This window comes from Chrysemys picta, chromosome 3, assembly GCF_011386835.1.
Source record: "Chrysemys picta bellii isolate R12L10 chromosome 3, ASM1138683v2, whole genome shotgun sequence".
Lineage (NCBI taxonomy): Eukaryota > Metazoa > Chordata > Testudines > Emydidae > Chrysemys > Chrysemys picta.
Window position 1 is genome coordinate 173,692,790 of NC_088793.1, and position 27,527 is coordinate 173,720,316.

Here is a 27,527-nt window from a genome sequence, read left to right on the forward strand (position 1 = left end):
CCTCTACAGGGTGAGAAACCCCGGTGGGCCAGCCTATACTCCACCCTGTTCCCAAGGCCCGCCGGGGATATCAGCTGGCAGCTCCTTCATGGGGCCGTGAGCACGGGCATGTATTTGGCACGGTTTACCCCTGTCCTGGACACCTGCCCCTTCTGCGGCGTGAGGGAGACCCTGGCGCATGTTTACTTGGAGTGCGCCAGGTTGCAGGCCCTATACCGGCTCCTCACGAATATTCTGTTATGTTTCTGGCTGCACTTTTCCCCTCTCCTCCTTCTCTATGCCCTCCCTGTCTGTGGCCCCACAAAGCCACAGGACCTCCTGGTCAACCTCCTCTTGGCCCTGGCTAAAACGGCCATCTATCAAACCAGGGAGAGGAGGTTGGTCGATGGAGACTCCTGTGACTGTGCGGCCTGTTTCCGATCCTCTGTCCGTTCACGTATCCGGGCAAAGTTCCTCTGGGCGGCATCCACTGGCTCCCTTGACGCCTTCGAGGAGCAGTGTGCGCTGTCCGGGGTTCTCTGCTCGGTGTCCCCGTCAGGTTCTCTTCTTCTGACCCTCTGATTGCACTCCTGTCCCTGTTATTTCATTAGTTGTCCCCCGAAATCAGTTGGTTTTCCGGTCCTGTAGATCCTCCCCTTAGGCTGGGGGGACGTCCTTTAGCAGTGGGCAGGCTTCCGCTTCCACCCGCCCACTTCCTGGAACCCAATAGGTACAGTTGGCTGACACAATTTGTTCTTGACATCCATGCTGTTACTTTTCATCTTGTTATCTTCTAAGTATTTGCAAATTGCTTAATTATTTGCTCCCTTATCTTTCTGGGTACTGAAGTTAAGCTGACTGGTCTGTAATGCCCCAGGTTGTCCTTATTTCCCTTTTTATAGATGGGCACTCTATTTGCCATTTTTCAGTCCTCCTGAAATCTCTGCTGTCTTCCATGACTTTTTGCCAATGATTGCTAATTTTCATAAATTATATGACTGTAAGGGCTGGTCCACACTAAGCACCCAGTTCGAACTAAGATACGCAACTTCAGCTACGTGAATAACGTAGCTGAAGTTGAAGTATCTTAGTTCGAACTTAAAGGTACTTACCGCGGGTCCACACGCGGCAGGCAGGCTCCCCCGTCAACTCCACCTACTCCTCTCGCGGAGCAGGATTACCGGCGTCGACGGCGAGCACTTCCGGGATCGATTTATCACGTCTAGACAAGATGCGATAAATCGATCCCCGAAGATCGATTGCTTGCCGCCGAACCAGCGGGTAAGTATAGACGTACCCTAAGACTGAGAGGTATTCAAGCAGAAACAGAAAATATTGGGCTAAGAGTTTATTCTTTATAAAATTAAAGACAAGCACTCAGTAGTTAGGAAAGAGCAGAAATTAAGGTTGTCTGAATCCTTTAATTTAACTGTTTATGCAATACAACTGCCTTTAATTACAAAATCACATCATTTTCTTCATGGGCCCCATTTTATTTATTGTATAACTGTTTCCAGTTTCTTTCTCCATTGAGAAAACTATATATTTTTGAATGGCCAGCTCCTGAGCACAAGAAGTTCACTAGCCATAGTTGTGACAAACTGTACAAAGTATAGAAAGACAAATTTGAGATTTGCAGGGGTCCCTAGAGAAGTCTCAGTTTTTCTGCTTTATCAAGAGAATTTTTTTCCGGTGGAGGGAATTGCCACCAGATTAGCTGTTGAAATGGGATTGAGTCCTCAAATTTCTTCTGAACTGCTTTCCAGGCATTGGTTTTTAATAACCGTGAAAGTGAGAGTTACATTCTTGCCTCCTAGTCTCAGTAGCAAACACAGTACAAGAGCTGTTTCTGCTTATCAGGAGTTAGAGTTAATTGAGAAGAGTCCCTTGCAGAATTGCATTTATTTTTTGGGTCCAGAGAGCTCTTCGCTGGTGTCTCAAGTTGTACCTCTTTAAGGGCAAGCTATAGTTAAATCCCCAGGTATCTAGGATGACAACTGATCTCAGCCTCTGGAGGTGAAAAGTTTTCATGGGTCTCAAGTCATGTCACTATCTGTGGTCCCAATCCGATTTGTGTAGGGACATCAGCTTCTTGGAGTTCAGGGCAGTGGGCCTGGTGATCTAATGCACTTCCTGCCATAAATCTCCATTTCTGCTATCCTCAGAGAATGCAACAGATAGACAGAATATGTAAGCCAATGGGGGGAAACCAAGAGAAATCCTATCTCCAGGCCCGACCTGGATTGTTACCAAGGTAGAAAAGGCTCATCTGACTGTCTGGTTGACATACTTTCAATTGGGCCTGACTCAATACATCCACCATTTCCTCTGAAAAATGGCAGCTGAACAAACAAGCTCTTCAGGATGTTGCTGCACAGGGCCTATGTCAGGGGGACAACTTTGTCTTCTATTTCAATTCTCAGTTCCCCCTGTTTTTGTTTGACACTGAGATCCTCTATCCTTGGGAGGTGACTGCCTTCTTCAGCTCCCTCCTGCTAAGTTGAGTCTGAAAACCCTGTGAAGACAAAAAGGGAGTCATTGAATTAAGGTCACCGTAATAATTTAGTATTGGCCACAGAGACCATATTTCCTCATCCTCCTCCCAGATGTCTCTAGATTTGCCCTGAATTTTACCTCAGTCTTTGGCAGACACCTTTTGCATCACAGACCTGTGTTGTGCCTCGATCCATTGTGTCTATCCCTAATGTGAAGTTTGATATTCAGTTATCCAGCAAATCTCATTTATTTTCTCTCTTTTCCTAGAAAGTATTCTGACATTAGAATTAGACAGAAAACAAAATGTCAGGTGCTTGCTTGGCTGCAGCAAAACAATGCATTTCATGGCAGAAATGTTGAATTTCGTAGTATCTTGGGGAAAAATACAAAATTCTGCAGCTGTGGAATCATGGAACTCACATGTTCTTGATTTGAGATTAATGTGGCAGAGTTCACTTCTGAGCTAATTGTTTCAGGCGCTGCAGACTGTTTGGGCTTACTCAACTCATAGAATAGCAGGGTTGGAAGGGACCTCAGGAGGTCATCTAGTCCAACCCCCTGCTCAAAGCAGGACCAATCCCCAGACAGATTTTTACCCCAGTTCCCTAAATGGCCCCCTCAAGGATTGAACTGACAACCCTGGGTTTAGCAGGCCAATGCTCAAACCATGGAGCTATCCCTCCCCCCCCCCCCCTGCTTTCATGCTTTTTCTCTTAACTGCAGGGTCTAGAAACATAATTTAAAAAATAAAAGTTGAGATATTTTGAGTGGTAAATTCAGTGGCTGTGGAATTGCAAAACGCATGGGGTTGTCCATTTTAATGTTACTTTCCTCATTGCTTTCATCTTGGCTCTCTTCTCCTGATGAAGTTGTCTTCAGGAGCTCCCAGGGTCAGCGCACGCTTCCACATAAATCAAAATATTTTCCTTTCTGTTTTTTCCTAAATCTTTCTAAATGTCTCATCCAATCCATTAAATAGTACCTAGGTAGGATGTCTCCTTGTAGAGGCATTTTTTGTAGCTCGTGGCCATAAAAAAAAAAAGTCAGTTTCCAAGGCTACCATTTTTTTTGCAGGTAACCATCTGGAGATCCTGTACTGAGATCTAGAAGGTTTCCACTGTCAGGGATTCATGCTTCTTCCATCAGTTTGATGGCAACCTGTTCGATTCTGCCTAAACAAGGCCTTTTATAAGATCTGTAAAATGTTGTGATTTGGCATCTCTTCATATTTTCACTGAATGTTGTATACATGGGTATAGTAACCTCAGCCTTCCATAACAACTGTAAGTGGGCTGACTTGCTGAAAGACTGCTTCCAGTTGGCATATGTGTGTGGCAAAATCCAATATTTACAAGACAAAATTTCAGTTTATATACTTTCTCAGCTTATACATTTCTCTATAATTCTGTATCTTCACAGTTTATATATAATGAGTTTTTATTATTCAAGCCTAGATAGAAATTCCATGCTTGAATAATAAGAGTATAGTAGTAGGAATGTACTACTGATCACCTGACCAGGATGGTGACGGTGACTATGAGAGATCTGAGCATTTCTGGCTATAAAACCAGAAAACCCAGTAATAATGTGGGATTTCAACTATACCCATATTGACTGGATAGATGTCACCTCAGGACGGAATGCAGAGATAAAATATCTAGTCACTATTAATGACTACTTCATGGAGCAGCTAGTCCTGGAACCCCAATGGAGGAGGCAGTTCTTGATTTAGTCCTAAGTGGTGGAGCACAGCACCTTGTCCAAAAGATGAATATATCGAGAACAGCTCGGTAGTAGCAACCATAATGTAATTAAATGTAACATCTGTGTAGGGCAGAAAATATGAAAGAAATCCATCACACTAGCATTTAACTTCAAAAAGAGAAATTACACTGGTCTACAATTTTTGAGAAGTCGTCTGCTTCAGAGATAAAATATGCTATTTATTATGTATTTTGATGTGCTGAATTCAAATATGACAATTAAAACAACTGATTCGCTACTGTTTCTAAGATATTTAAGTTTTTACATTTTATGTCTATGTATATTGTGTAGATAGTAGAGTTTTAATCATAAACTGTAAACCTAGGTCTTTTCATGTATTTATGGTTGCTTTACATAATAATATTTTACCTGTCCTGTTTATGTAACACTTTAAAAATCAGCAAAAGGGTTGTATAAATAAAATTTATTATGAAATAAAAGGCAAAAAACTATTATGTACATAGTTTAGTCCTCTTCAGTGTCTACTCGGCGCTTCTTGGCTTGTCTCTTGTATTCATTAAATGGAGCACCTCTTGTCACTGTCCAGCAATAGTCTGCAAGCATTGATGGGCTCCATTTGCCCTGATAGCGTTTCTCCATTGTTGCAATGTCCTGGTGAAATCGCTCGCCGTGTTCATCGCTCACTGCTCCGCAGTTCGGTGGAAAAAAATCTAGATGAGAGTGCAAAAAATGTATCTTTAGTGACATGTTGCAACCAAGGCTTTGGTATGCCTTGAGGAGGTTTTCCACCAACAACCTGTAGTTGTCTGCCTTGTTGTTTCCGAGAAAATTTATTGCCACTAACCGGAAGGCTTTCCATGCCGTCTTTTCCTTGCCACGCAGTGCATGGTCAAATGCATCATCTCGAAGAAGTTCACGAATCTGAGGACCAACAAAGACACCTTCTTTTATCTTAGCTTCACTTAACCTTGGACATTTTCCACAGAGGTACTTGAAAGCTGCTTGTGTTTTGTCAATGGCCTTGACAAAGTTCTTCATCAGACCCAGCTTGATGTGTAAGGGTGGTAACAAAATCTTCCTTGATTCAACAAGTGGTGGATGCTGAACACTTTTCCTCCCAGGCTCCAATGACTGTCGGAGTGGCCAATCTTTCTTGATGTAGTGGGAATCTCTTGCACGACTATCCCACTCGCAGAGAAAACAGCAGTACTTTGTGTATCCAGTCTGCAGACGAAGCAAGAGAGCAACAGTCTTCAAATTGCCACAAAGCTGCCACTGATGTTGGTCATAGTCTATGCACCTCAAAAGTTGTTTCATGTTGTCATAGGTTTCCTTCATATGGACTGCATGACCGACTGGAATTGATGGCAAAACATTGCCATTATGCAGTAAAACAGCTTTAAGACTCGTCTTCGATGAATCAATGAACCAGTCTCCACTCATCTGGATTGTGAACGATGTTGAGGGCTGCCATCACACCATCGATGTTGTTGCCGGCTACCAGATCACCTTCCATGAAGAAGAATGGGACAAGATCCTTTTGATGGTCACGGAACATGGAAACCCTAACATCACCTGCCAGGAGATTCCACTGCTGTAGTCTGGAGCCCAACAGCTCTGCCTTACTCTTGGGTAGTTCCAAATCCCTGACAAGATCATTCAGTTCACCTTGTTATGGGGTGTGGTTCAGAGGAGGAGGATGGGAGAAAATGTGGTTCCTGTGACATTGATGGTTCAGGACCAGAAGTTTCATCCTCTTCCTCTTCCTCGTCTGACTCAAGTGAGACTGATTCTGGTGCATCAGGAACCGGCAGTCCTTCTCCATGGGGTACTGGGCGTATAGCTGATGGAATGTTTGGATAATGCACAGTCCACTTTTTCTTCTTTGACACACCTTTCCCAACTGGAGGCACAATACAGAAGTAACAATTGCTGGTATGATCTGTTGGCTGTCTCCAAACATTGGCACTGCAAAAGGCATAGATTTTCTTTTCCTGTTCAACCACTGGTGAAGATTTGTTGCACAAGTGTTGCAGCATATGTGTGGGGCCCACCTCTTGTCCTGATCTCCAATTTTGCAGCCATAATAAAGGTGATAGGCTTTCTTAACCATAGTGGTTATACTGCGCTTTTGTGATGCAAAAGTCACTTCACCACAAAAATAGCAGAAGTTATCTGCACTGTTCACACAAGTACGAGGCATCTCTGCTCACTTTGGCTAAACAGAAATGTGTCCCTTTGCAAAATCAAACACTGACAAATAAGCGAGCATGACACTGTATGATTTCTAGAGCTGATATAGGGCAATTTGTTCAGAAGAGTGATGTAAGCTTCGTTATGATTGCATCATCCATGACTTCTAGGAATAACATGATGCAATTCATATCATATATGACGCAATACCAGCTTCAGATTGCATCATTCATTGTTTTGCCTAAAAAGCAAGTGCTGTCCAAACCCAGTCATAGATTTATTCATAGATCCAGTCAAAGATGTATTTTAGTCATTTCTGGTTTAAATTGAGATCCCTTCCCTTTATAACTCACTTATCCTCCGTCATTCCCAAGTCAAGGGTCGTATATACTGACCCAATAACATATCTTGAAAACTAGAGCCAATCAACAATTTTAAGCATCATTTTCGTTCTCAGTGATCCAGAATTAGTAAAGTTTGACTACATTTATTTCAGAAGCATTTTGGCTGGAGAGCAGTGTTATACAAAAATGAGGAAGCTAGTTAAATAGAAATTAAAAGGAACAGTCACAAGAATGAAGTGCCTGCAAGCTGCATGGGAACTTTTTAAAAACACTGTAATAGAGACTCAAACTAAATGTATACCCCAAATTAATTAAAACAGTAAGATGACCAAAAAATGCCACCATGGCTAAACAGAGTAAAAGAGGTGGTTAGAAGCCAAAGGGCATCCTTTAAAAATTGGAAGTCAAATGCTACTGAGGAAAATAGAAAGGAGCATATACTGTAGCAAGTCAAGTGGATTCTTTGCTTCAGTCTTCACGGCTGAGGATGTTAGGGAGATTCTCAAATCTGAGTTGGCTTTTGTAGGTGACAAATCTGAGGAACTGTCACGGATTGAAGTGTCACGAGAGGAGGTTTTGGAATTAATTGATAAACTTAATATTAACAAGTCACCGGGACCAGATGGCATTCACCCAAGAGTTCTGAAAGAACTCAAATGTGAAGTTGCGAACTGTTAACTAAGGTTTGTAACCTGTCCTTTAAATCAGCTTCTACACCCAATGAGTGGAAGTTAGCTAATGTAACACCAATATTTAAAAAGGGCTCTAGAGGTGATCCCGGCAATTACAGACCGGTAAGTCTAACGTCTGTACCGGGCAAATTAGTCGAAACAATAGTTAAGAATAAAATTGTCCAACACATAGAAAAACATAAACTGTTGAGCAATAGTCAACATGGTTTCTGTAAAGGGAAATCGTGTCTTACTAATCTATTAGAATTCTTTGAAGGGGTGAACAAACATGTGGACAAGGGGGATCCAGTGGACATAGCGTACTTAGATTTCCAGAAAGCCTTTGACAAGGTCCCTCACCAAAGGCTCTTATGTAAATTAAGCTGCCATGGGATAAAAGGGAAGGTCCTTTCATGGATTGAGAACTGGTTAAAAGACAGGGAACAAAGGGTAGGAATTAATGGTAAATTCTCAGAATGGAGAGGGGTAACTAGTGGTGTTCCCCAAGGGTCAGTCCTCGGACTGATCCTATTCAACTTATTTATAAATGATCTGGGGCAAGAGGTAAACAGTGAGGTGGCAAAGTTTGCAGATGATACTAAACTGCTAAAGATAGTTAAGACCAAAGCGGACTGTGAAGAACTTCAAAAAGATCTCACAAAACTAAGTGATTGGGCAACAAAATGGCAAATGAAATTTAATGTGGATAAATGTAAAGTAATGCACATTGGAAAAAATAACCCCAACTATACATACCATATGATGGGGGCTAATTTAGGTACAACAAGTCAGGAAAAAGATCTTGGAGTCATCGTGGATAGTTCTCTGAAAATGTCCATGCAGTGTGCAGAGGCGGTCAAAAAAGCAAACAGGATGTTAGGAATCATTAAAAAGGGGATAGAGAATAAGACTGAGAATATATTATTGCCCTTATATAAATCGATGGTACGCCCTCATCTCGAATACTGCGTACAGATGTGGTCTCCTCATCTCAAAAAAGATATACTGGCACTAGAAAAGGTTCAGAAAAGGGCAACTAAAATGATTAAGGGTTTGGAACGGGTCCCATATGAGAAGAGATTAAAGAGGCTAGGACTCTTCAGCTTGAAAAAGAGGAGACTAAAGGGGGATATGATAGAGGTATATAAAATCATGAGTGATGTGGAGAAAGTGGATAAGGAAAAGTTATTTACTTATTCCCATAATACAAGAACTAGGGGTCATCAAATGAAATTAATAGGCAGCAGGTTTAAAACAAATAAAAGGAAGTTCTTCATGCAGCGTACAGTCAACTTGTGGAACTCCTTACCTGAGAAGCTTGTGAAGGCTAGGACTATAACAGAGTTTAAAAGAGAACTGGATAAATTCATGGTGGTTAAGTCCATTAATGGCTATTCGCCAGGACGGGTAAGGAATGGTGTCCCTAGTCTCTGTCTGTCAGACGGTGGAGATGGATGGCAGGAGAGCGATCACTTCATCATTGCCTGTTCGGTTCATTTCCTAATGGGGCACCTGGCATTGGCCACTGTCGGTAGACAGATACTGGGCTAGATGGACCTTTGGTCTGACCCGTTACGGCCTTTCTTATGTTCTTAAGTGTAAAACTATAATTAGGCAGGCCAAAAAAACTTGACGAACAGCTAGCAAAAGACATGAAAACTAACAGCAAAAAAATGTGTTTAAGTACGTCAGATGCAGGAATCCTGCCAAACAGTTGAGACTGGATGGATCACTTGGTAATTGCTCTGTTCTGTTCATTCCCTCTGAAGCATCTGGCACCGACCACTTGATAAGAAAACCCATTTCCGCAGGTCTTGGGAAATTTGGTTGGTTAGTTTCTTTTTATTATGGAGTCTAATTTAAAGATTCAAAACAAAAACATCTCAGTGGGGAAAATAAAAAAATTAAGACTATCTCGATCAGACAGCTTCCTGAGATGTCAGTTCTTTGGCTCAGTTGGAATGAGTTGCTCTGTGTGTTTTTACAGTATTGAGCAGCAGTGTTATAACTGAAAATCAGACACTATTTCAGATAAGAATAGAAACATGATGATGTAGACAGGCTGAGCAAAACACTGCACTGATATGTCACACTAATTTGCAAGTTACAAGTAATATGAGGCTTACAATCTTAATATCTGTGTATCCAATTTCCTTGTTTATGATATGCTAGTTAATAGCTTTTAGATATGAGGGGCATTGTATTATGTCTACAAAGAGTAACAGTAAATATGACATGCTGATCCCTGTATCACTTGTTTTTATGTAAAGTTGAATTGCATGCTGTTGCTCTGCTTTATGCCAAAGACTTTTGAATTGACAGCGCATACCTGCATTTTAGAAGCTGGCGGTACTCTTGGGACTTCGAGCATGTGAGGAATTACTGGAGGCTGTTTGGAATTATGGGATAAATGTATTAGCTGCCTGTTTCTGCTCAAATAACCTGTGGTGAAATAATTGTTTGGCATTTTAAATTGTCAACTTCAGTTAACACCCCATTAGAATGAATGGGGCAGTTTCATAGCTGTTGTTCTTTGAATGCTTGCTCATGTCCATTCTAATGTAGGTGTGTGCTCACCTGGAGCACCGCTGCCAGAAAGTTTTTCCTTCAGTGGTATCTGTTGGGTTGACTCTGGTGCCCCCTGGAGTTGCACTCTCAAAGCGCAGGTATAAAGAGCCCTGCCAACCCACCGTCCCCTCAGTTCCTTCTTACCCCCTGTCCTGTGATGGTCACTGGAACTACAACTCATTCTTGCTTCTGCAAGTACTCCTCAGTGGACTTTTCTCTGTCTTATTGTATATAGTTGATTTTAGGAATTAAGTTTTCAGTTATTAGTATATAGTTAGGAGTTAGTGACCCCCACTAGGCAGGGTTAACTCTGCCCAGCACCGCGGCATGGCTTGGTCTCTGAGATTTAAGCCTTGTGAGTCCTGTCACAAGCTTATGCCTGTGAGTGACCCCCATTCAAGCTGCGTCAAGTGTCTGGAGGAAGCTCACATGCAGGAGCGGTGCAAGATCTGTAGGGACTTCAAGCCCCTCACCAAAAAGGTTAGCGATGCTAGACTCCAATCTATCCTCATGCAAGAAGCACTCCAACCTCCCTTGGAGCCAGGTCACTCAGAGTCGGCACCAAGTACTTCAGCCTCAGTAAGGAGCACCCCAGGTACACTTTGGGATATCCGATCTCGTTCAGCATCTCCGGCACTGAGACAAGACACACCGACTGCGTCTAAGGAACCTCAGCACCATCAAACATCCTCGTTGTCTAAGAAAGATGTGCTGATGAGAGATCCTAGTCACCATTCACCATAGGAAGACCGACAGAGGCCGATCTCCAATACTGAGGTTGGCGGGGCAGAGGGATACTGCTAGGATGTGACCTACTTTGGGCCACCCTGTGGCACCAACAACCTGCGCCACACCATTGATTCGGGTCCTCTAATGGGAGTCATTGAGTTCAGTGCTGATAGACTTGCCACCATGAGAGAGCACTGGAGTCCCACTGATCTGCTGGTACTGTCAATGCCAGAGCCATTTGCGGCAGTGAGGGACTTACTCATTCTACTGGTACTGCTGTCCCTGTTCTTACAGGAGCTCTCAGTGGCGGCACTGACAGGAAAGATTTCTGGGGGCTGGAGGCCTCAGATAGTTTCAAAGGGGAAATCAGCTGTGATAGCACAGCCCCTGGTCCCTCCTTCCTGGCAGCAGTCGGCACGGCTCTACCCTGGTCTCGGGAGGGATCCTTGGAGGCGGAGTCTTATGTCTCGTGGAGGAGCTGGCACCACCATTCCAGCCAGCGCTATCCCGCTATGAACTCAAGCCAGGAGATCCCACCTGCAGCGTGGCCACCGGGGCAGTGGCAGTTCCTCGTACTTTCTGGAACTGGAATGCTTCAGAGCCCAGACTGCTTCCCCCACCAGAACACTGATATCTTGGCAGCAACGGGCTCTGTAAGAGTGGCGTTGCCCCTGAGTGATGCCATCAGGGATCCCATAAGAGTGTTGTGGCAGACCCCAGCATCCTTCAGCCGACAGCTAAGAAAACTGAAAGAAAATACTTTGTTCTGGCTAAGGGGTTAGCGTTCCTATACACTCACGCACCACTGGGCTCTGGTGGTGGTGATGACAAACGGGAGGGAAAGGAAGGGCCAGCAGGGACCGACATCTAAGGCCAAGGATGCTAAAAAGTGAAACCTTTTTGGGAGGAAGTGCTATTCGAAAGGAGGTCTCCAGCTCAGGATCGCCAATCAGCAGGCACTCCTGAGCAGGTGTCATTTCAACTCCTGGAACTCTATGCTGAAATTTAAGGAGTTGCTTCCTCAGGAGTCCAGACAAGAATTTGTGGCTCTCATTGAAGAAGGCAAGTCTGTGGCAAAAACGTCCATACAGGCAGCCCTGGATGCGGCAAACTTGGCAGCCTGATCCATGGCTTTGGCTATGACTATGCTGAGAAGCTCATAGCTTCAATCCTCGCACTTGCTATATGAGGTCCAGCAAACTTTACATGACCTCCCTTTTGAGGGTACGTTGCACAGTTTGAAGGACTCAAGGGCCACAATTAAGTCCTTAGGCCTTCATACTCCAGCCCCCGTGAGGAAGCACTAAAGGCAATAACCGATGGCTCGCTTCTTCCTGCCACCTCCTCGACAGGACTATAGCAGGAGGAGGAGCAAGGGCTACAGGATGAGGGCTCCACTACAGACTTTGTCTGCGTCTGTGGCTGCACTCCCCCAGATACTCGGCGGAGTCAAAGCAGGCTTTTGGGACCCTCGGGGATGATGTGCCAGGACAGTTTGTGGATCCAAATTCCCCGGTTTTTGTGGATCGGCTGTCCCACTTCTATTGGACGTGGGCCCATCATACCTCAGACTGATGACTGCTACGCATGATAGCGCTGGGATACACCCTTCAGTTTTGTTGTTCCCCTCCTTCCCACTCCCCCTCCCTCTTCAGGAACCCTTCTCACAAGCAACTTCTAGCCCAAGAGGTGCAGTCGCTCCTAAGGGTGGACGCAGTGGAGGAGGTTCCACCGGAGCTAAGGGACGGGGTGATCTCCTGCTATTTCTTAATCCCAAAAGCCAGTGATGGTCTCAGCCCGAATCTGCACCTGTGAAACCTCAACAAATTAATGAAGAAGCTGAAGTTCCACGTGGTCTCTTTGGCCTCCATCATTCCCTCCTTGGATCCAGGGGACTGGTATGCCGCCCTTGACTTGAAGGACACTTATTTCCAGATTGCAATCTTTCAGGGACACAGAAGGGTCCTCAGATTGGTCGTGAACCATGTGCACTATCAATTTACGGTGCTCCCATTCAGTCTGTCGGCAGCCCCTCGGGTGTTCACAAAGTGCGTGGCAGTCATCGCAGCCTTCCTGAGGAAACAAGGGGTTCAGGTTTAGCCGTACCTCGACGACCCCCTAGTCAGAGGGAGGTCCAGACTTCAGGTAGCGAAAGTTGTGACATTAATACAGTTGACCTTCCAGGACTTAGGTCTTCTCATAAATGCACAGAAGTCCACTTTCTCCCTGGTCCAGAGGATAGAATTAATTGGGGCCATTCTGCACTCATTACAAGCCAGAGCTTCTGTCCAGAAGCATGCTTCCAAGCAGTAAAGAGGCTTATAGAAAGTATCAGGAATCACCCTATCGCTACTTCGAGAAATTGCTCACAGCTCCTGGGACACATGGCATCATATACTATGTGGTTCAGCATGCGAGACTTTGTCTCGGACCACTCCAGGCGTGGCTGGCATTGGTATACTCGCCACGCCGACACCTTCTAGACTTGGTCATTACAGTTCCCCCATCTGTGATTACTTCCCTCAAATTACTTCCCAGCTAGTGGGAGCTCACTTGGGGTTCCTAAAAACTCAGGGCCTCTGATCCCTGGAAGAGCTCCTGTTACACGTCAACATCACAGAGCTCAGGCCTGCCAGGAGTTCCAATCCCATGTAGCGGGCAGGTGCATGTCAGTCCTTACAGACAACAGCCATTTCCTAGATCAACAGGCAGGGCGAAGCATGCTCTTCTCACCTGTGCCAGGAGGCACTTCGCTTATGGGAATTTTGCATGGCCCACTTTATTCACCTCAAGGCCTCCAACTCATGGCCTGGAAGTTCCATGGCTGAACCCCTTGGAGCTAGCATGCTCTGAACCAGTTCAAGAAGTTCTTTTTAGGAAGCAGAAAGCCGTCCACTAGAGCTACATACGAGGCAAAGTGGAAAAGGTCCTTGATCTGGTCGGTGCAGAAAGGTGTCTCACCCATGGGTCATCAGTGCCATTCTGGACTACTTGCTACACCTGAAGCAGCAATGGCTATCGGTGTAGTCGATTAGAGTCCACCTGGCTGCAGTTTCGGCGTTTCACCCATGGGTAAACGGCCTGTCTGTCTTTACAAACTCTAGCTGTAGTTGTTGTCTCAAGGGGTTTGACAGACTGTATCCCCAGGTACAAAAGCAATCCCACCCTGGGATCTCAACCTGGTATTGTTATGGCTCCTGGGTCCCCCATTTGAGCCATTGGCAGCGTGTTCTCCGCTCTACTTGTCCTGGAAGGTGGCCTTCCTTGTGGTTATTATGTCAGCCAGAAGGGTCTCGGAGATTAAGACCCTTATTTCAGAGCCTCCATATACATACAGTATTCTTCTAGGACAAGGCCCAGCTGCGCCCTCACCCAGCCTTCCTCCCAAAGGTGGTTTCACAATTCCATAGTAACCAGGTCTCGGACCTCTCCAGTCTTCTATCTGAAAACACATGCCAGAAACAGGAGCAGCGACTTCATTCCCTGGATGTCAGACATGCACTTGCCTTCTACGTAGAAAGGACTAAATCATTTTGGAGAACTTCTTAATTCTTTGTGGCAGTTGCAGACAGGATGAAGGGTCTCATTGCCTTAGCCCAGAGAATTTCATCGTGGATCATTTCCTGTATCCACACATGCACCTGATGAAGGTCCCCGCTCCTGCCTGAGGGTGCATTCTACAAAGGCCTAAGCATCTTCACGTGCATTCATGGCACAGGTTCCTATCCAGGACATCTGTAGAGCAGCACTGTGGTCTTCAGTCCACACTTTTGTGTCTCACTATGCCGTCAGTCAGCAGGCTGGAGATGATGCTGGGTTTGGCAGAGTGGTGCTACAGTCTGCTTGTCAATGAACTCCAAACCCTGCCCCACAACTGATTGGGAGTCACCTACATTGGAATGGACATTAGCAACACACCTCGAAGAACAACAGTTACAGAAGGTTAGTAACCATTTTTTCATACTGTCTTCATATTCAGGAAGACATCATTGTGTTGATTACATGTTTGTAGTTATTTTCACAGCCATAGTAGAAACATTCATTTTAAAAAGTGAAAGCTTAGATTCTGGAGCACATATTTTGTGACAAGGGATTGATTTCTCTTCAAATTGCACAGCTGAGGAGTACACAGCCTTGTGTATACAATAGTAGAACACATGCCTGCTTAAATAAAACAATGTTTTTCCTCCTTGTTCATATCAAACCATTCCCTTTCACTTCTTAATAGCCACTCAAAATAAAGGAATTTACTATCTATAAAGTTTCGACTACCTCATCAATCATTGCTCTACATCAAAGAGGATTATTCTGTGAGAGGATTTGCTGAGAATTTCTACATTGTATAACAAAACCCGATAATTAATTTTTCATAAAACATGAATTTTGCCAGTCTGATGATAGTAGAAGGTTGAAAATTGTGTTAGTGTCTTGAAGTCAAGTTGGAAAAAGAGCATTACTATTAATATTACATGCAGAAAACTGTTAAGAGACCATTAATGTTGCAAAGTCAAGCACTCAAAAATTAGGAAACTCAGAATTAATTAATTCTGCCTTGTTGTATATATTGCTTAGCACCACAAAAAAGTCTGACTCAGCCTGGGATATAATCCCTGCTCTCTTGAATCCAAGTCTAGCACTTAGTTGTAAGAGAACTTTTTCTCAGCTTGCAAATGTCTCATTCATCATTCATTCTGTGCACTGAATAATGGGGTTCTGCAGAGCAAATTATATGTGGTAATTACAGACTGTATCATAATGCATATGCCAAAATGGAGATATGTTAGTTACACAAGGAACTGTAGTGGAGTTAGAACCATATAGATCCCACCGCATGTGTCATGAGCAGTGTTAGTACCCAGGACCTTGAAGTTCCTGGCACAAATTCTTAGAACTTGAGCTAAAATAGTAATTGGTAGCAGCAATAAGCAGTTGTCTTCTATGTGGGAGGGCCTACCATTGGAAGGGAATGCAAAACCCACTTTAATGGCTTACACAACTATTTGCTAGACAGTGGAACAGTGTTGGCAATCAGAATTCTATTTCAGGCTCCAGGAGACAATGGACTAGAGGATAGAGCAGTGGTTATAGATAGAACATCTGAATCCACAGGTTTGGCATGTTCATTCTGAAAGGCAGTTTGGTTAAATGGGCCTTTCATATTAGAGCTCTAGGTTTTTATCCAGTTGTGCCAGTACTCGTTTTGTGCAATCTGTTATCCCATCTGTAAAATGGGGGTGAATGATGATTGTTTGTGTCTTGAGAGGACTATGAATGAGGCCTTGTTAAATAATAAGACATGTGAAGGGCACAATTAGTTCTTGTTAGTGGAAGAGTTGAAACTAAACTTCATGGTTGCCTCCTAGATTCGAATCCAGTGCTTTTCAGCCAAAGGTTATTTTTCAGCTACTGCTTTGCCTCTCTACAATACCGGGTCATGTAAGGAACTCCATGAGGATAAAAAACCTGCTCAATGTTCAGAGAGTTCCAAGGGAGTCAGAAGTTCAAAGATTTTAGCAGCCAACCTCGAACCAGCTTTATTAAGCATGTAACAAATGGAAAATTTTCAGGGATTTAATTGGCCAAATCTGGATAAAATTTTATGGGGCCATCTCTTAGCCCCAAGACTTTCCCTGTGCCAAATTGCAGGCTTTTGCTCCTAAGTATGGCATTTCTAGATCTCTTCAGAATGCCTGGAAATAAATTAATGTTGGAAACACAGCCTATTTTCCCCCTAAATTTATAGTTGAAAACGATTGCACCATTTTTGCTGATGGCAAAAACAAACATAGCATGGGGCATGGGTCACTTGCTGGAGGATTCTCTGCACCTTGAAATCTTTAAACCACAAGTTGAGGACTTCAGTAGCTCAGACATAGGTCAGGGGTTTGTTACAGGAGTGGGTGGTTGAGATTCTGTGGCCTGCGTTGTGCAGGAGGCCATACTAGAAGATCATAATGGTCCCTTCTGACCTTAAAGTCTATGAGTCATAGAAACTTTCAGCCTGAAATGTTAGTTTGACAAAGTTGTAAGCAATTGAAAACAAGGAATTTTACTGGAAAATGTTAGGAAAGCACAACTATATTATATAACTATAACTATTGCTACCTGCTCTGCCTATAATGCAGGATCAAACTAGATGGATCTTCTATGGTTTTGTCTTTACAATTAATACACACAAAACTTAGTTGTGAACCAGTTGCATACACCACATACCTGACAAACCCTCAAATGAGAAGAAATTAAAAGTTGTCATGTGAACAATTCATATCCTCTACTTCTCTACCGACAAGTGCATAGCTTATTGTTACCACAACTACCATGCACTGGAACTTTAACTCTGTCTCCTGTTTGTCCTTCTGCACACACACATCTACCAGATTTTCCTTCCCAATACTAGTGTAATAGTGGCTGTTTGGTGGTGGCAGTGGTTGTGTTATGAAAAGGTAGTTGAGTGGGTGAATTACAGAAAGGCAATTAAAGAGATTGATGGAAGACTGGTTTTGCTAGAGGAGCAGAGCAGGGTTGTGGCTATGTGATCTATAAGTGGGGAGATAGGAAAGTGCACATGTTGCTGGATGAAAGAGTGAAGAGTGTGTAGTGTAATATGGCTCAATTTTTAATTTCCATAATTTCATCAATTTGTGTCAGGTATGTTTAGGGGAAGCAACACTACTTGCTTCCAAACAAAGGGTTTTGAGAGTGTTATTTTTTTTTAATTGTGCCCAACTGCAGGTGGGGACGGGGGGTATAGGAGTGCAGCTGTTGATAGAATATTTTATCCATTAGCAGCCGACCATAAATCCCTCTGTAGCATAACATCTGACAGAAAAGTGACATTCCTAATGAAGAAGGTCTTGTGTATGCCTAATCCATTTATCAATTGGATTTGGGTTTGCCCTCCCAATATCCAGCAGGCTTATATGTGCATATAATCTTTCAGTCATTCTATGAATTACAGCTACAAATTATGCTAAATCCCATATTAACAAAAGAAAATCCTGCCTGTTGGACCAGATGTGCTCAGTACCCACCTTTATCAAGTTTTGTGTAGCTAGACAAAGTTGTTTTGTTCTTCCCACCCTCCCCCCTCAAGCTACTGGTCAACAGTGAAAAGTAGGACTCCAAGAAAAAAAATTCAATCAGAACCCAAATACAAAGACTTCTTATTTTAAAAAAAAAAACGTGAAGAGAAACCAAATAAAATCTACATAGAAAATTCAAGGGGCATAGAAACTAAAGCACAACCTAAACTATGCAGTTGCAACCAGTTGCAGTTGCTGCCATCATATCAAGTGTTGTCTGTAAGCAAGGACTGGCCTGCCTCCCAAGGTCTGTGAGAGTGAAGGATCATTTTCCAGGATAGGTTGTAGATCGTGGATAATGCGCTGGAGAGGTTTTAGCTGGGGGCTGTATGTGATGGCCAGTGGTGTTCTGTTATTGTCCTGTTATTGTCCTTGTTGGGCCTGTCCTGTAGTAGGTGATTTCTGGGTACCCGTCTTGAGTGCTTCAAAGTGAAGTGAGGTTTTTACCCACGAAAGCTTATGCCCAAATAAATCTGTTAGTCTTTAACGTGCCACCAGACTCCTTGTTGTTTTTGTAGATACAGACTAACACGGCTACCCCCTGATACTTGACACCATGCAAGGCACTAAATTTAGCCGTATGGAGTGGAAATCCATCAACCTCAACAAAAAACTTGCACAGATACAGACAGACATCATCTTCCTCTCCAAATGCAAACAGATGGACATCATACCAAATGGACTGAAGGTAAAAAATCCATTGCAATCAACATACTACACTGACTATGGTGAGAGACTGTGCCACACTCTCTCAAAGAAACTGAGGAACCACCTGATCAGCATCCTGTACAGCAGACAGGAGAAGATCAAGAATGAGCTCTCAGAACTGGAGACTCTCATACAATACCAACCTTCCACACAAACTTCCACGTGGCTGGACTTTACAAAAATGAGACAAGCCATTTACAATGCACACTTCACTTCTCTACAGAGGAAAAAGGACAGTAAGCTATCTAAACTCCTACCTGCCACAGGGGGCTACAACAGTGGTACCCTCAACTCATCTAACAACTTTGTCAATCTTTCCAACCACACACTTAGGCCAGCAGAAGAGTCTTTCCTATCTCGGGGACTCTCTTTCTGTCCCACCATCCCCACGAACACAATACAGTTCGGTGATCTGGAAGCCTATTTTTGTCGTCTCCGACTCAAGGAATATTTTCAACGCACCACTGAACAGTGCACTGACCCACAGGAACCCTCCTACCAACACTACAAGAAGAAGACCGTCCTCCTGACGGTCGAAATGACAGACTGGACCTCTACATAGAGTGCTTCCGCAGATGTGCACAGGCTGAAATTGTGGACAAAGAACATCACTTGTCCCATAACCTCAGCCGTACAGAACGCAATGCCATCCACAACCTCAGAAACAACTCTGACATTATCATCAAAGGGGCTGACAAAGGAGGTGCTGTAGTCATAATGAACAGGTCGGATTATGAACAGGAGGATGCCAGGCAACTCTCCAAGACCACATTCTACAGGCCACTATCCTCTGATCCCACTGAGGAATACCAAAAGAAACTACACCATCTGCTCAAGAAATTCCCAGCTACAGTACGGGAACAAATCTACATGGACACACCCCCAGAACCCCAACCAGGGGTATTCTATCTGCTACCCAAGATCCATAAACCCAGAAACCCTGGACGCCCCATCATCTCAGGCATTGGCACTCTTACAGCAGGATTATCTGGCTATTTGGACTCTCTCCTCAGACCCTACGCTACCAGCACTCCCAGCTATCTTTGTGACACCACCGACTTTCTAAGGAAACTACAGTGCATTGGTGTTCTTCCTGAAAACATCATCCTGGCCACCATGGATGTAGAAGCACTTTATACCAATATTCCACATGAGGATGGACTACAAGCTGTCAGGAACAGTATCCCTGATGAGGCCACAGCATGCCTGGTGGCTGAGGTTTGTGACTTTGTCCTCACCCACAACCACTTCAGATTTGGGGACAACTTATACCTTCAAGTCAGCGGCACTGCTATGGGTACCCGCAAGGCCCCACAGTATGCCAACATTTTTATGGCTGACTTAGAACAACGCTTCCTCAGCTCTCGTCCCCTAGTGCCCCTCCTCTACTTGCGCTACATTGGTGACATCTTCATCATATGGACCCACGGAAAGGAGACCCTTGAAGAATTCCACCAGGACTTCAACAATTTTCACCCCACCATCAAACTCAGCCTGGACCAGTCCACACAAGAGATCCACTTCCTGGACACCACAGTGCAAATAAGTGATGATCACATAAACACCACCCTATACCAGAAACCTACTGACTGCTATACTTACCTACATGCCTCCAGCTTCCATCCAAGACACATCACACGATCCATTATCTACAGCCAAGCCCTAAGATACAACCGAATTTGCTCCAACCCCTCAGAAAGAGACAAACACCTACAAGATCTTTATCAAGCATTCGTAAAACTACAATACCCACCTGGGGAAGTGAGGAAACAGATTGACAGAGCAAGACGGGTATCCAGAAATCACCTACTACAGGACAGGCCCAACAAGGACAATAACAGAACACCACTGGCCATCACATACAGCCCCCAGCTAAAACCTCTCCAGCGCATTATCCACGATCTACAACCTCTCCTGGAAAATGATCCTTCACTCTCACAGACCTTGGGAGGCAGGCCAGTCCTCGCTTACAGACAACCCCCCAACCTGAAGCAAATACTCACCAGCAACTACACACCACACCACAGAAACACCAACCCAGGAACCAATCCCTGTAGCAAACCTCGTTGCCTACTCTGTCCCCATATCTACTCTGGCGACACCATCAGAGGACCAACCACATTCGCCACACCATCAAGGGCTCATTCACCTGCACATCCACTAATGTTATATATGCCATCATGTGCCAACAATGCCCCTCTGCCATGCACATTGGCCAAACCGGACAGTCTCTCCGCAAAAGAATAAATGGACACAAATCGGACATCAGGAATGGTAACATACATAAGCCAGTAAGTGAACACTTCAATCTCCCTGGTCATTCTATTACAGATTTAAAAGTCACTATCATTGAACAAAAAAACTTCAGAAACCGACTTCAAAGAGAAACAGCAGAACTAAAATTCATTTGCAAATTTAACACCATTAATCTGGGCTTGAATAGGGACTGGGAGTGGCTGGCTCATTACAGAAGCAGCTTTTCCTCTCCTGGAATTGACATCTCCTCATCTATTATTGGGAGTGGACTACATCCACCCTGATTGAATTGGCCCTGTCAACACTGGTTCTGCACTTGCGAAGTAACTCCCTGCTCTCCATGTGTCAGTATATAATGCCTGCATCTGTAACTTTCACTCTATGCATCTGAAGAAGTGAGGTTTTTACCCATGAAAGCTTATGCCCAAATAAATCTGTTAGTCTTTAAGGTGCCACCAGACTCCTTGTTGTTTTTGTAGATACAGACTAACACGGCTACCCCCTGATATCTGGCATTTTAGGCAGTTCAGTAGCTCACAGGGGCTCACTTCTTTGTTACAACTGGAGTGGTTAGAATACATAAGAATACAAAGAATACATATTTATTACATAAAATTAAGATATCTGAGGGGGAGGGTTCTTTTTAAATTACCAGGCATGTCTTTTATAATATGGAGGACCGAACACAGAAGTTAATCACTTAAAATATCTAGTCTGAAATTGTCACAATACTACTGAATGTCATACTTACTTTTTTAATATCCGTAGCTTCCAGTACTCTGCTTAATGAAAAAAAATTAGCTGAGAAGTTTTTGATATGCAATATATATGAGGATTATGTAATTAAAAGGAGAGGCCTAGGTGTATCTTAAAGGTTTAATAATATAATACTGGCAGGGTCATGTTCCTGCCTTGCACCACAAGATAATCTAGTCCTAGAATGAGAGGGGAGAACATGAATGACAAAAAAACAAACCAACAACAAAAAAAAGGTGTGCGTGGCACTTTTAACCTTTGAATTAGAGCTTGAACATGGATATTGCTTATTGTAAATTTCCCCTCCGTTCACATTCCTTTCTACAGTAGATATTCTGCCATTGTGCACCTGGGCCCTCAGGGGTGATTACAGAAAACTCTGCCTTGATCTGTCTGTTTTTCAAATCTGACGGTATCTGCCTCAGGACTGTATAGACCATTTAAGAAAAGGGTGGAGCTGAATTATGTCATTTAGTCATACCAGTTTCTATCAACTCTGGCTTGACCCTTAGTTGAACTTGAAACTTTTATGCTGAAGGGAATGGTAATGCAAAAGAGAACTGAAATGACTTGGAAAAGAAACATATAAACCAAGATAAGACAGCATAAAACTAGAACAATAACACTGGTCTACAATTTTTGAGAAATCGTCTGCTTCAGAGATAAAATGTGCTATTTATTATGTATTTTGATGTGCTGAATTCAAATATGACCGTTAAAACAACTGATTGGCTACTGTTTCTAAGATATTTAAGTTTTTACATTTTATGTCTATGTATATTGTGTAGATGGTAGAGTTTTAATCGTAAATTGTATACCTAGGTCTTTTCATGTGTTTATGGTTGCTTTACATGATAATATTTCACCTGTCCTGTTTATGTAACACTTTAAAAATCAGCAAAAGGGTTATATAAATAAAATGTATTATGAAACAAAAGGCAAAAAACTATTATGTACATAGTTTAGTCCTATTCAGTGTCTACTCGGCGCTTCTTGGCTTGTCTCTTGTATTCATTAAATGGAGCATCTCTTGTCACTGTCCAGCAATAGTCTGCAAGCATTGATGGGCTCCATTTGCCCTGATAGCGTTTCTCCATTGTTGCAATGTCCTGGTGAAATTGCTCGGCGTGCTTGTCGCTCACTGCTCCGCAGTTCGGTGGAAAAAAATCTAGATGAGAGTGCAAAAAAATGTATCTTTAGTGACATGTTGCAACCAAGACTTTTGTATGCCTTGAGGAGGTTTTCCACCAACAACCTGTAGTTGTCTGCCTTGTTGTTTCCGAGAAAATTTATTGCCACTAACTGGAAGGCTTTCCATGCCATCTTTTCCTTGCCAGTCCACTTTTTCTTCTTTGACACACCTTTCCCAACTGGAGGCACCATGCAGAAGTAACAATTGCTGGTATGATCTGTTGGCTCTCTCTAAATCATTGGCACTGCAAAAGGCATAGATTTCCTTTTCCTTTCAACCACTGGCGAAGATTTGTTGCACAAGTGTTGCACCATATGTGTGGGGCCCACCTCTTGTCCTGATCTCCAATTTTGCAGCCAAAATAAAGGTGATAGGCTTTCTTAATCATAGTGGTTATACTGCGCTTTTGTGATGCAAAAGTCACTTCACCACAAACATAGCAGAAGTTATCTGCACTGTTCACACAAGTACGAGGCATCTCTGCTCACTTTGGCTAAACAGAAATGTGTCCCTTTGCAAAATCAAACACTGACAAATAAGAGAGCACGACACTGTATGATTTCTAGAGCTGATATAGGGCAATTTGTTCAGCAGAGTGATGTAAGCTTCGTTATGATTGCATCATCCATAACTTCTAGGAATAACATGATTCAATTCATATCATGTATGACGCAATACCAGCTTCAGATTACATCATTCATTGTTTTGCCTGAAAAGCAAGTACTGTCCAAACCCAGTCATAGATTTATTCATAGATCCAGTCAAAGATGTATTTTAGTCATTTCTGGTTTAAATTGAGATCCCTTCCCTTTATAACTCACTTATCGTATATACTGTCGTATATACTGACCCAATAGCGTATCTTGAAAACTAGAGCCAATCAACAATTTTAAGCATCATTTTCGTTCAGTGACCCAGAATTAGTAAAGTTTGACTACATTTATTTCAGAAGCATTTTGGCTGTGAGCAGTGTAATTAATGTTGTTTCTCAGTACAGCATTAAAAATCATTGTGATAATCAGAGTGAAAGATACGACTTCTATCTAAAATAAGACCAGTTAAAGGATATTGTTTAAAATGAATGTGTGTGAACTGCAAGTTCATTATTTGGAGTAAATTATCTGTCATGATCTTAAAAGGTTGCTGTCCTTATATCCATTTAGTTACTTTATTTTAAATAGGTCTTTAATTGGAACGGAAGAACTGTATTTGTTTTGTAGTTCTTGATTTTTCCTAGTACCGTGAATGGTGTGATTTATTTGCAGCATGATAATTTTAATTTAGGCAAATATATATTTTTGAATTTTAAATTGCATCCAAAATTAGTTTAAGAAATGTGTTTTGGAAAAGTTAAAAATTGGAACTGCTTACACAAACAGGAGGCCAGATTGTTCCCAGACTTTTGTTTAAGCAGGGACTTCTCTCAGGATTCTCTTCTGGAAATTACCCCCATCATCTTGCTGGTGGGTGAGGGAGAAGGATTTGTCCTCAAACTCCTCTTGGAAAAATTGCCCCCAAACTCAGTGTTCCAGTTGTAGGCCGGTCTCTCCCTACCAATGTTACTTCACTTCCTCAGCGCTATCCAGGACTCCCCTACACTGGACAGCTTCTGGGGAGAAAAATTAGTGAGAGGCTGTACTATTTTTTCCTGGTAACTTTTATGGAATTGGAGGGACATGGATTGGGGAGAAAGGGATGGTACTAGAGAGCCAGCAAAACTGCTCCTTCCATGTGAAGGACTCCTTCATTTATAAATGTAAGTGAGCATGAAATGTTCCTAAGACAAAGATAAGCCCTCTTCCCCCCTTGAGGGCAGTGGCGGGTAAGCTACCAAAAATGTCTAATTCGACAGGATCACATTTTAAAAAAATTGATACTGACCTTATTTTCCCCCCATAGCTAACCTGAATAAAAATACATACTTTGTTGTACACACTTTTATACAGTAATTCACTGACTGTACTGTAAGAAAATTGTATATGAATTGTTTGACAGATTGCTGTACAAGATTTTTGTGGGATAATAGATTTATAAATAAGATTTTTCTTTTGTTTTCCAGATTCAATATTAAGTAAACATGGGTGCATTCTTGGATAAACCAAAAACTGATAAACATAATGCTCATGGTACAGGGAACGGCTTGCGTTATGGCCTCAGCAGTATGCAGGGATGGAGAGTGGAAATGGAAGATGCTCACACAGCTGTTGTAGGTATTCCCCATGGCCTAGAGGACTGGTCCTTTTTTGCTGTCTATGATGGTCATGCAGGATCTCGTGTGGCAAATTACTGTTCAACACATTTATTAGAACACATCACCAACAATGATGATTTTAGGGCGTCAGAAAAACCAGGATCAGCTCTTGAGCCTTCAGTGGAAAATGTCAAGAGTGGAATCAGAACTGGCTTTTTGAAAATCGATGAATATATGCGCAATTTTTCTGACCTCAGAAATGGAATGGACAGGAGTGGCTCAACAGCCGTGGGAGTTATGATTTCACGTGAGCATATATACTTTATCAACTGTGGTGATTCGCGTGCTGTTCTCTATAGAAATGGACAAGTGTGTTTTTCAACACAGGATCACAAACCTTGCAACCCAAGGGAGAAGGAGCGAATCCAGAATGCAGGAGGTAGTGTAATGATTCAGCGTGTTAATGGTTCATTGGCAGTTTCTCGAGCTCTGGGCGACTATGACTACAAATGTGTTGATGGCAAAGGCCCTACAGAACAGCTTGTTTCTCCAGAGCCTGAGGTTTATGAAATTTTAAGAGCAGAAGAGGATGAATTTATCATTTTAGCTTGTGATGGGATCTGGGATGTTATGAGCAATGAAGAGCTCTGTGAATTTGTTAAGTCTAGGCTTGAAGTATCAGATGACCTGGAAAAAGTGTGCAATTGGGTGGTCGATACTTGTTTACATAAGGTATGTAACTATTTTTCCTAAAAGTTGTTATACAATTGTTGATCTTTGTTTAGATGAATACAATACCAGTTACAAAGAAGAATTTCACTTCCCTCTGGTTGTAATTCAGGTAATGCAAATAGCTTGCACTTCCTTCTAGTTGCCCAGAGAATTCTTCATGGTTGCATTGTAGCCTGCAGCACACACTGTAAGCTTCGCTTGAATGCGCTGCTGTTTTTCCAACCAACAACATCTGCAAGGCTTGTGCATGTGGCAGGACTACTATAATATACTTAATGCTTAATTGAGTCCTGATCTTGCACTGAGCTCCATATAGGCAGATTCAATATAGGGCACTGATGTCCAAATTCCATGTGAACAAGTTCATACCACTTGCAAGATTGGAGTTCAATTTGAAGTTTTAGCCTCAATGTTCTGCAACTCTGGAAGAGGAGGGAAGTTTTTGAGTCCCAACGACTATCTTTTATTGACTGCGAAAGGTGAGAATCCTTTTAGGCCTGGTGCAGAAGGAAACTTTAAAAACAAAGGCCTTTCTACTATGGTATTCTCCCTACTCCAGAGTCCTGTTGTGCTCCTGCAGGAGAGTGGGTGTGATGATGGGTGCTAGGAACTGCCCCCGGTGTAGGTCTGAACAAAAAAGGCTACATAAGGACCAGTAACCCTGGGTTTACCATATTCGTTTGGCTACTGGTGGTTGTCACAATATTCTCTCCAGATTTGCAGTGCAAGAATGGATAATTTCTTAAAACCCTCTTTCAAATCTTTATGCTATATAGAAGCAGCTAGGATACCTATTCTTCTTCCAGTCCTTACTAAACTCCGTTACAAGCTCCTCAGACTACAGCATCGAGAGTTTCAATTAAGCTTATACAAACATGGCAGGCAGAGGGAGGGAAGACCAAACTTTTGATTAATCAGCTCTGTGAGGGAATTAGTATACACTCTGGGAATGGGTGTACAGTAGTAAATTAAATTACGGCTAGGGTTATAGTTTTGCAAATTACTACTGAGCAAAAAGTGAGGTACAAGAGAGAGATTCTGACAGAAAGTAGTGTTGATGTGTTCGCCCAGTATGTGTTGAACTGTAACATCAGCTGGAAATGTGTAAAAATTTCCAAGTGGGAGATTAAATTGATATTAAAAATTTGTAGTTTTGCATAATTTGCAAGAATATTGTGTGTTCCAGATTAACTATATATTAGTGGCTGACCTGGGTAGGTGGATAGAGAAACATAACGTTATGTTGGTTCTTGGCCATGTAAGTGATCTTATTCATTTTTGGAACTTCATAGCATCAAAGTGAAATGCAATTTAGGCAGTGACACAAATAGAATTCAGATGAATGAATATATTTGGAATGAGCTGTAATGTCTCACCTGAGTATTTTCATAGAATAAAATATTAGCTTTTTTAATTTGTTATTGGTTTGGGTAACAGTTTAAACAATTTCTTCATTTTAACTGGTGATCTTTTTGTTGTTATCTTTTAAGCAAGTGAAGAAATGCTTAATAATTATATATTTATTATTAATTGTAAGATAATATATAACATTTCAAGACTATAAAATCTTTTTCTACATGAAATATATTGCAGCTAATTAACTTGTTACAAATGTGCAATAAAGTAATTGTGTTAACAATGGTTCATTATAATATCTATCTTAGAACAAGCTAGAGTGATTAATAGCAAGGAAGGCAAGAGCTTTAAAACTAAGGATCCCTCTCATGTACTTGTTTTTTTCTCTCCACTGTGTAGGGAAGTCGTGATAACATGAGTATTGTGCTAGTTTGTTTTTCAAATGCCCCCAAGGTCTCAGATGAGGCAGTGAAAAAGGATGCTGAGCTGGATAAGCACTTGGAATCACGGGTCGAAGGTAGGAAAACCACTTTGTGTATTAAAAATGCT

The 27,527-nt window shown here is 42.6% G+C and overlaps 1 protein-coding gene across 12 annotated transcripts in view; it reads left to right on the forward strand.

The window, feature by feature from the left end:
- The window catches only part of PPM1B (protein phosphatase, Mg2+/Mn2+ dependent 1B), a 107,601-nt gene that overhangs the window by 55,260 nt on the left and 24,814 nt on the right, over nt 1-27,527 (forward strand). For all 12 annotated transcript variants that reach the window (XM_065590671.1, XM_065590674.1, XM_024107450.3 and 9 more), the window contains 2 exons: nt 24,759-25,622; nt 27,378-27,495. In XM_065590671.1, coding sequence (XP_065446743.1) covers nt 24,777-25,622; nt 27,378-27,495 — 964 coding nt within the window. In that variant the 5' untranslated portion in view covers nt 24,759-24,776. The remainder of the gene's footprint in view (nt 1-24,758; nt 25,623-27,377; nt 27,496-27,527) is intronic.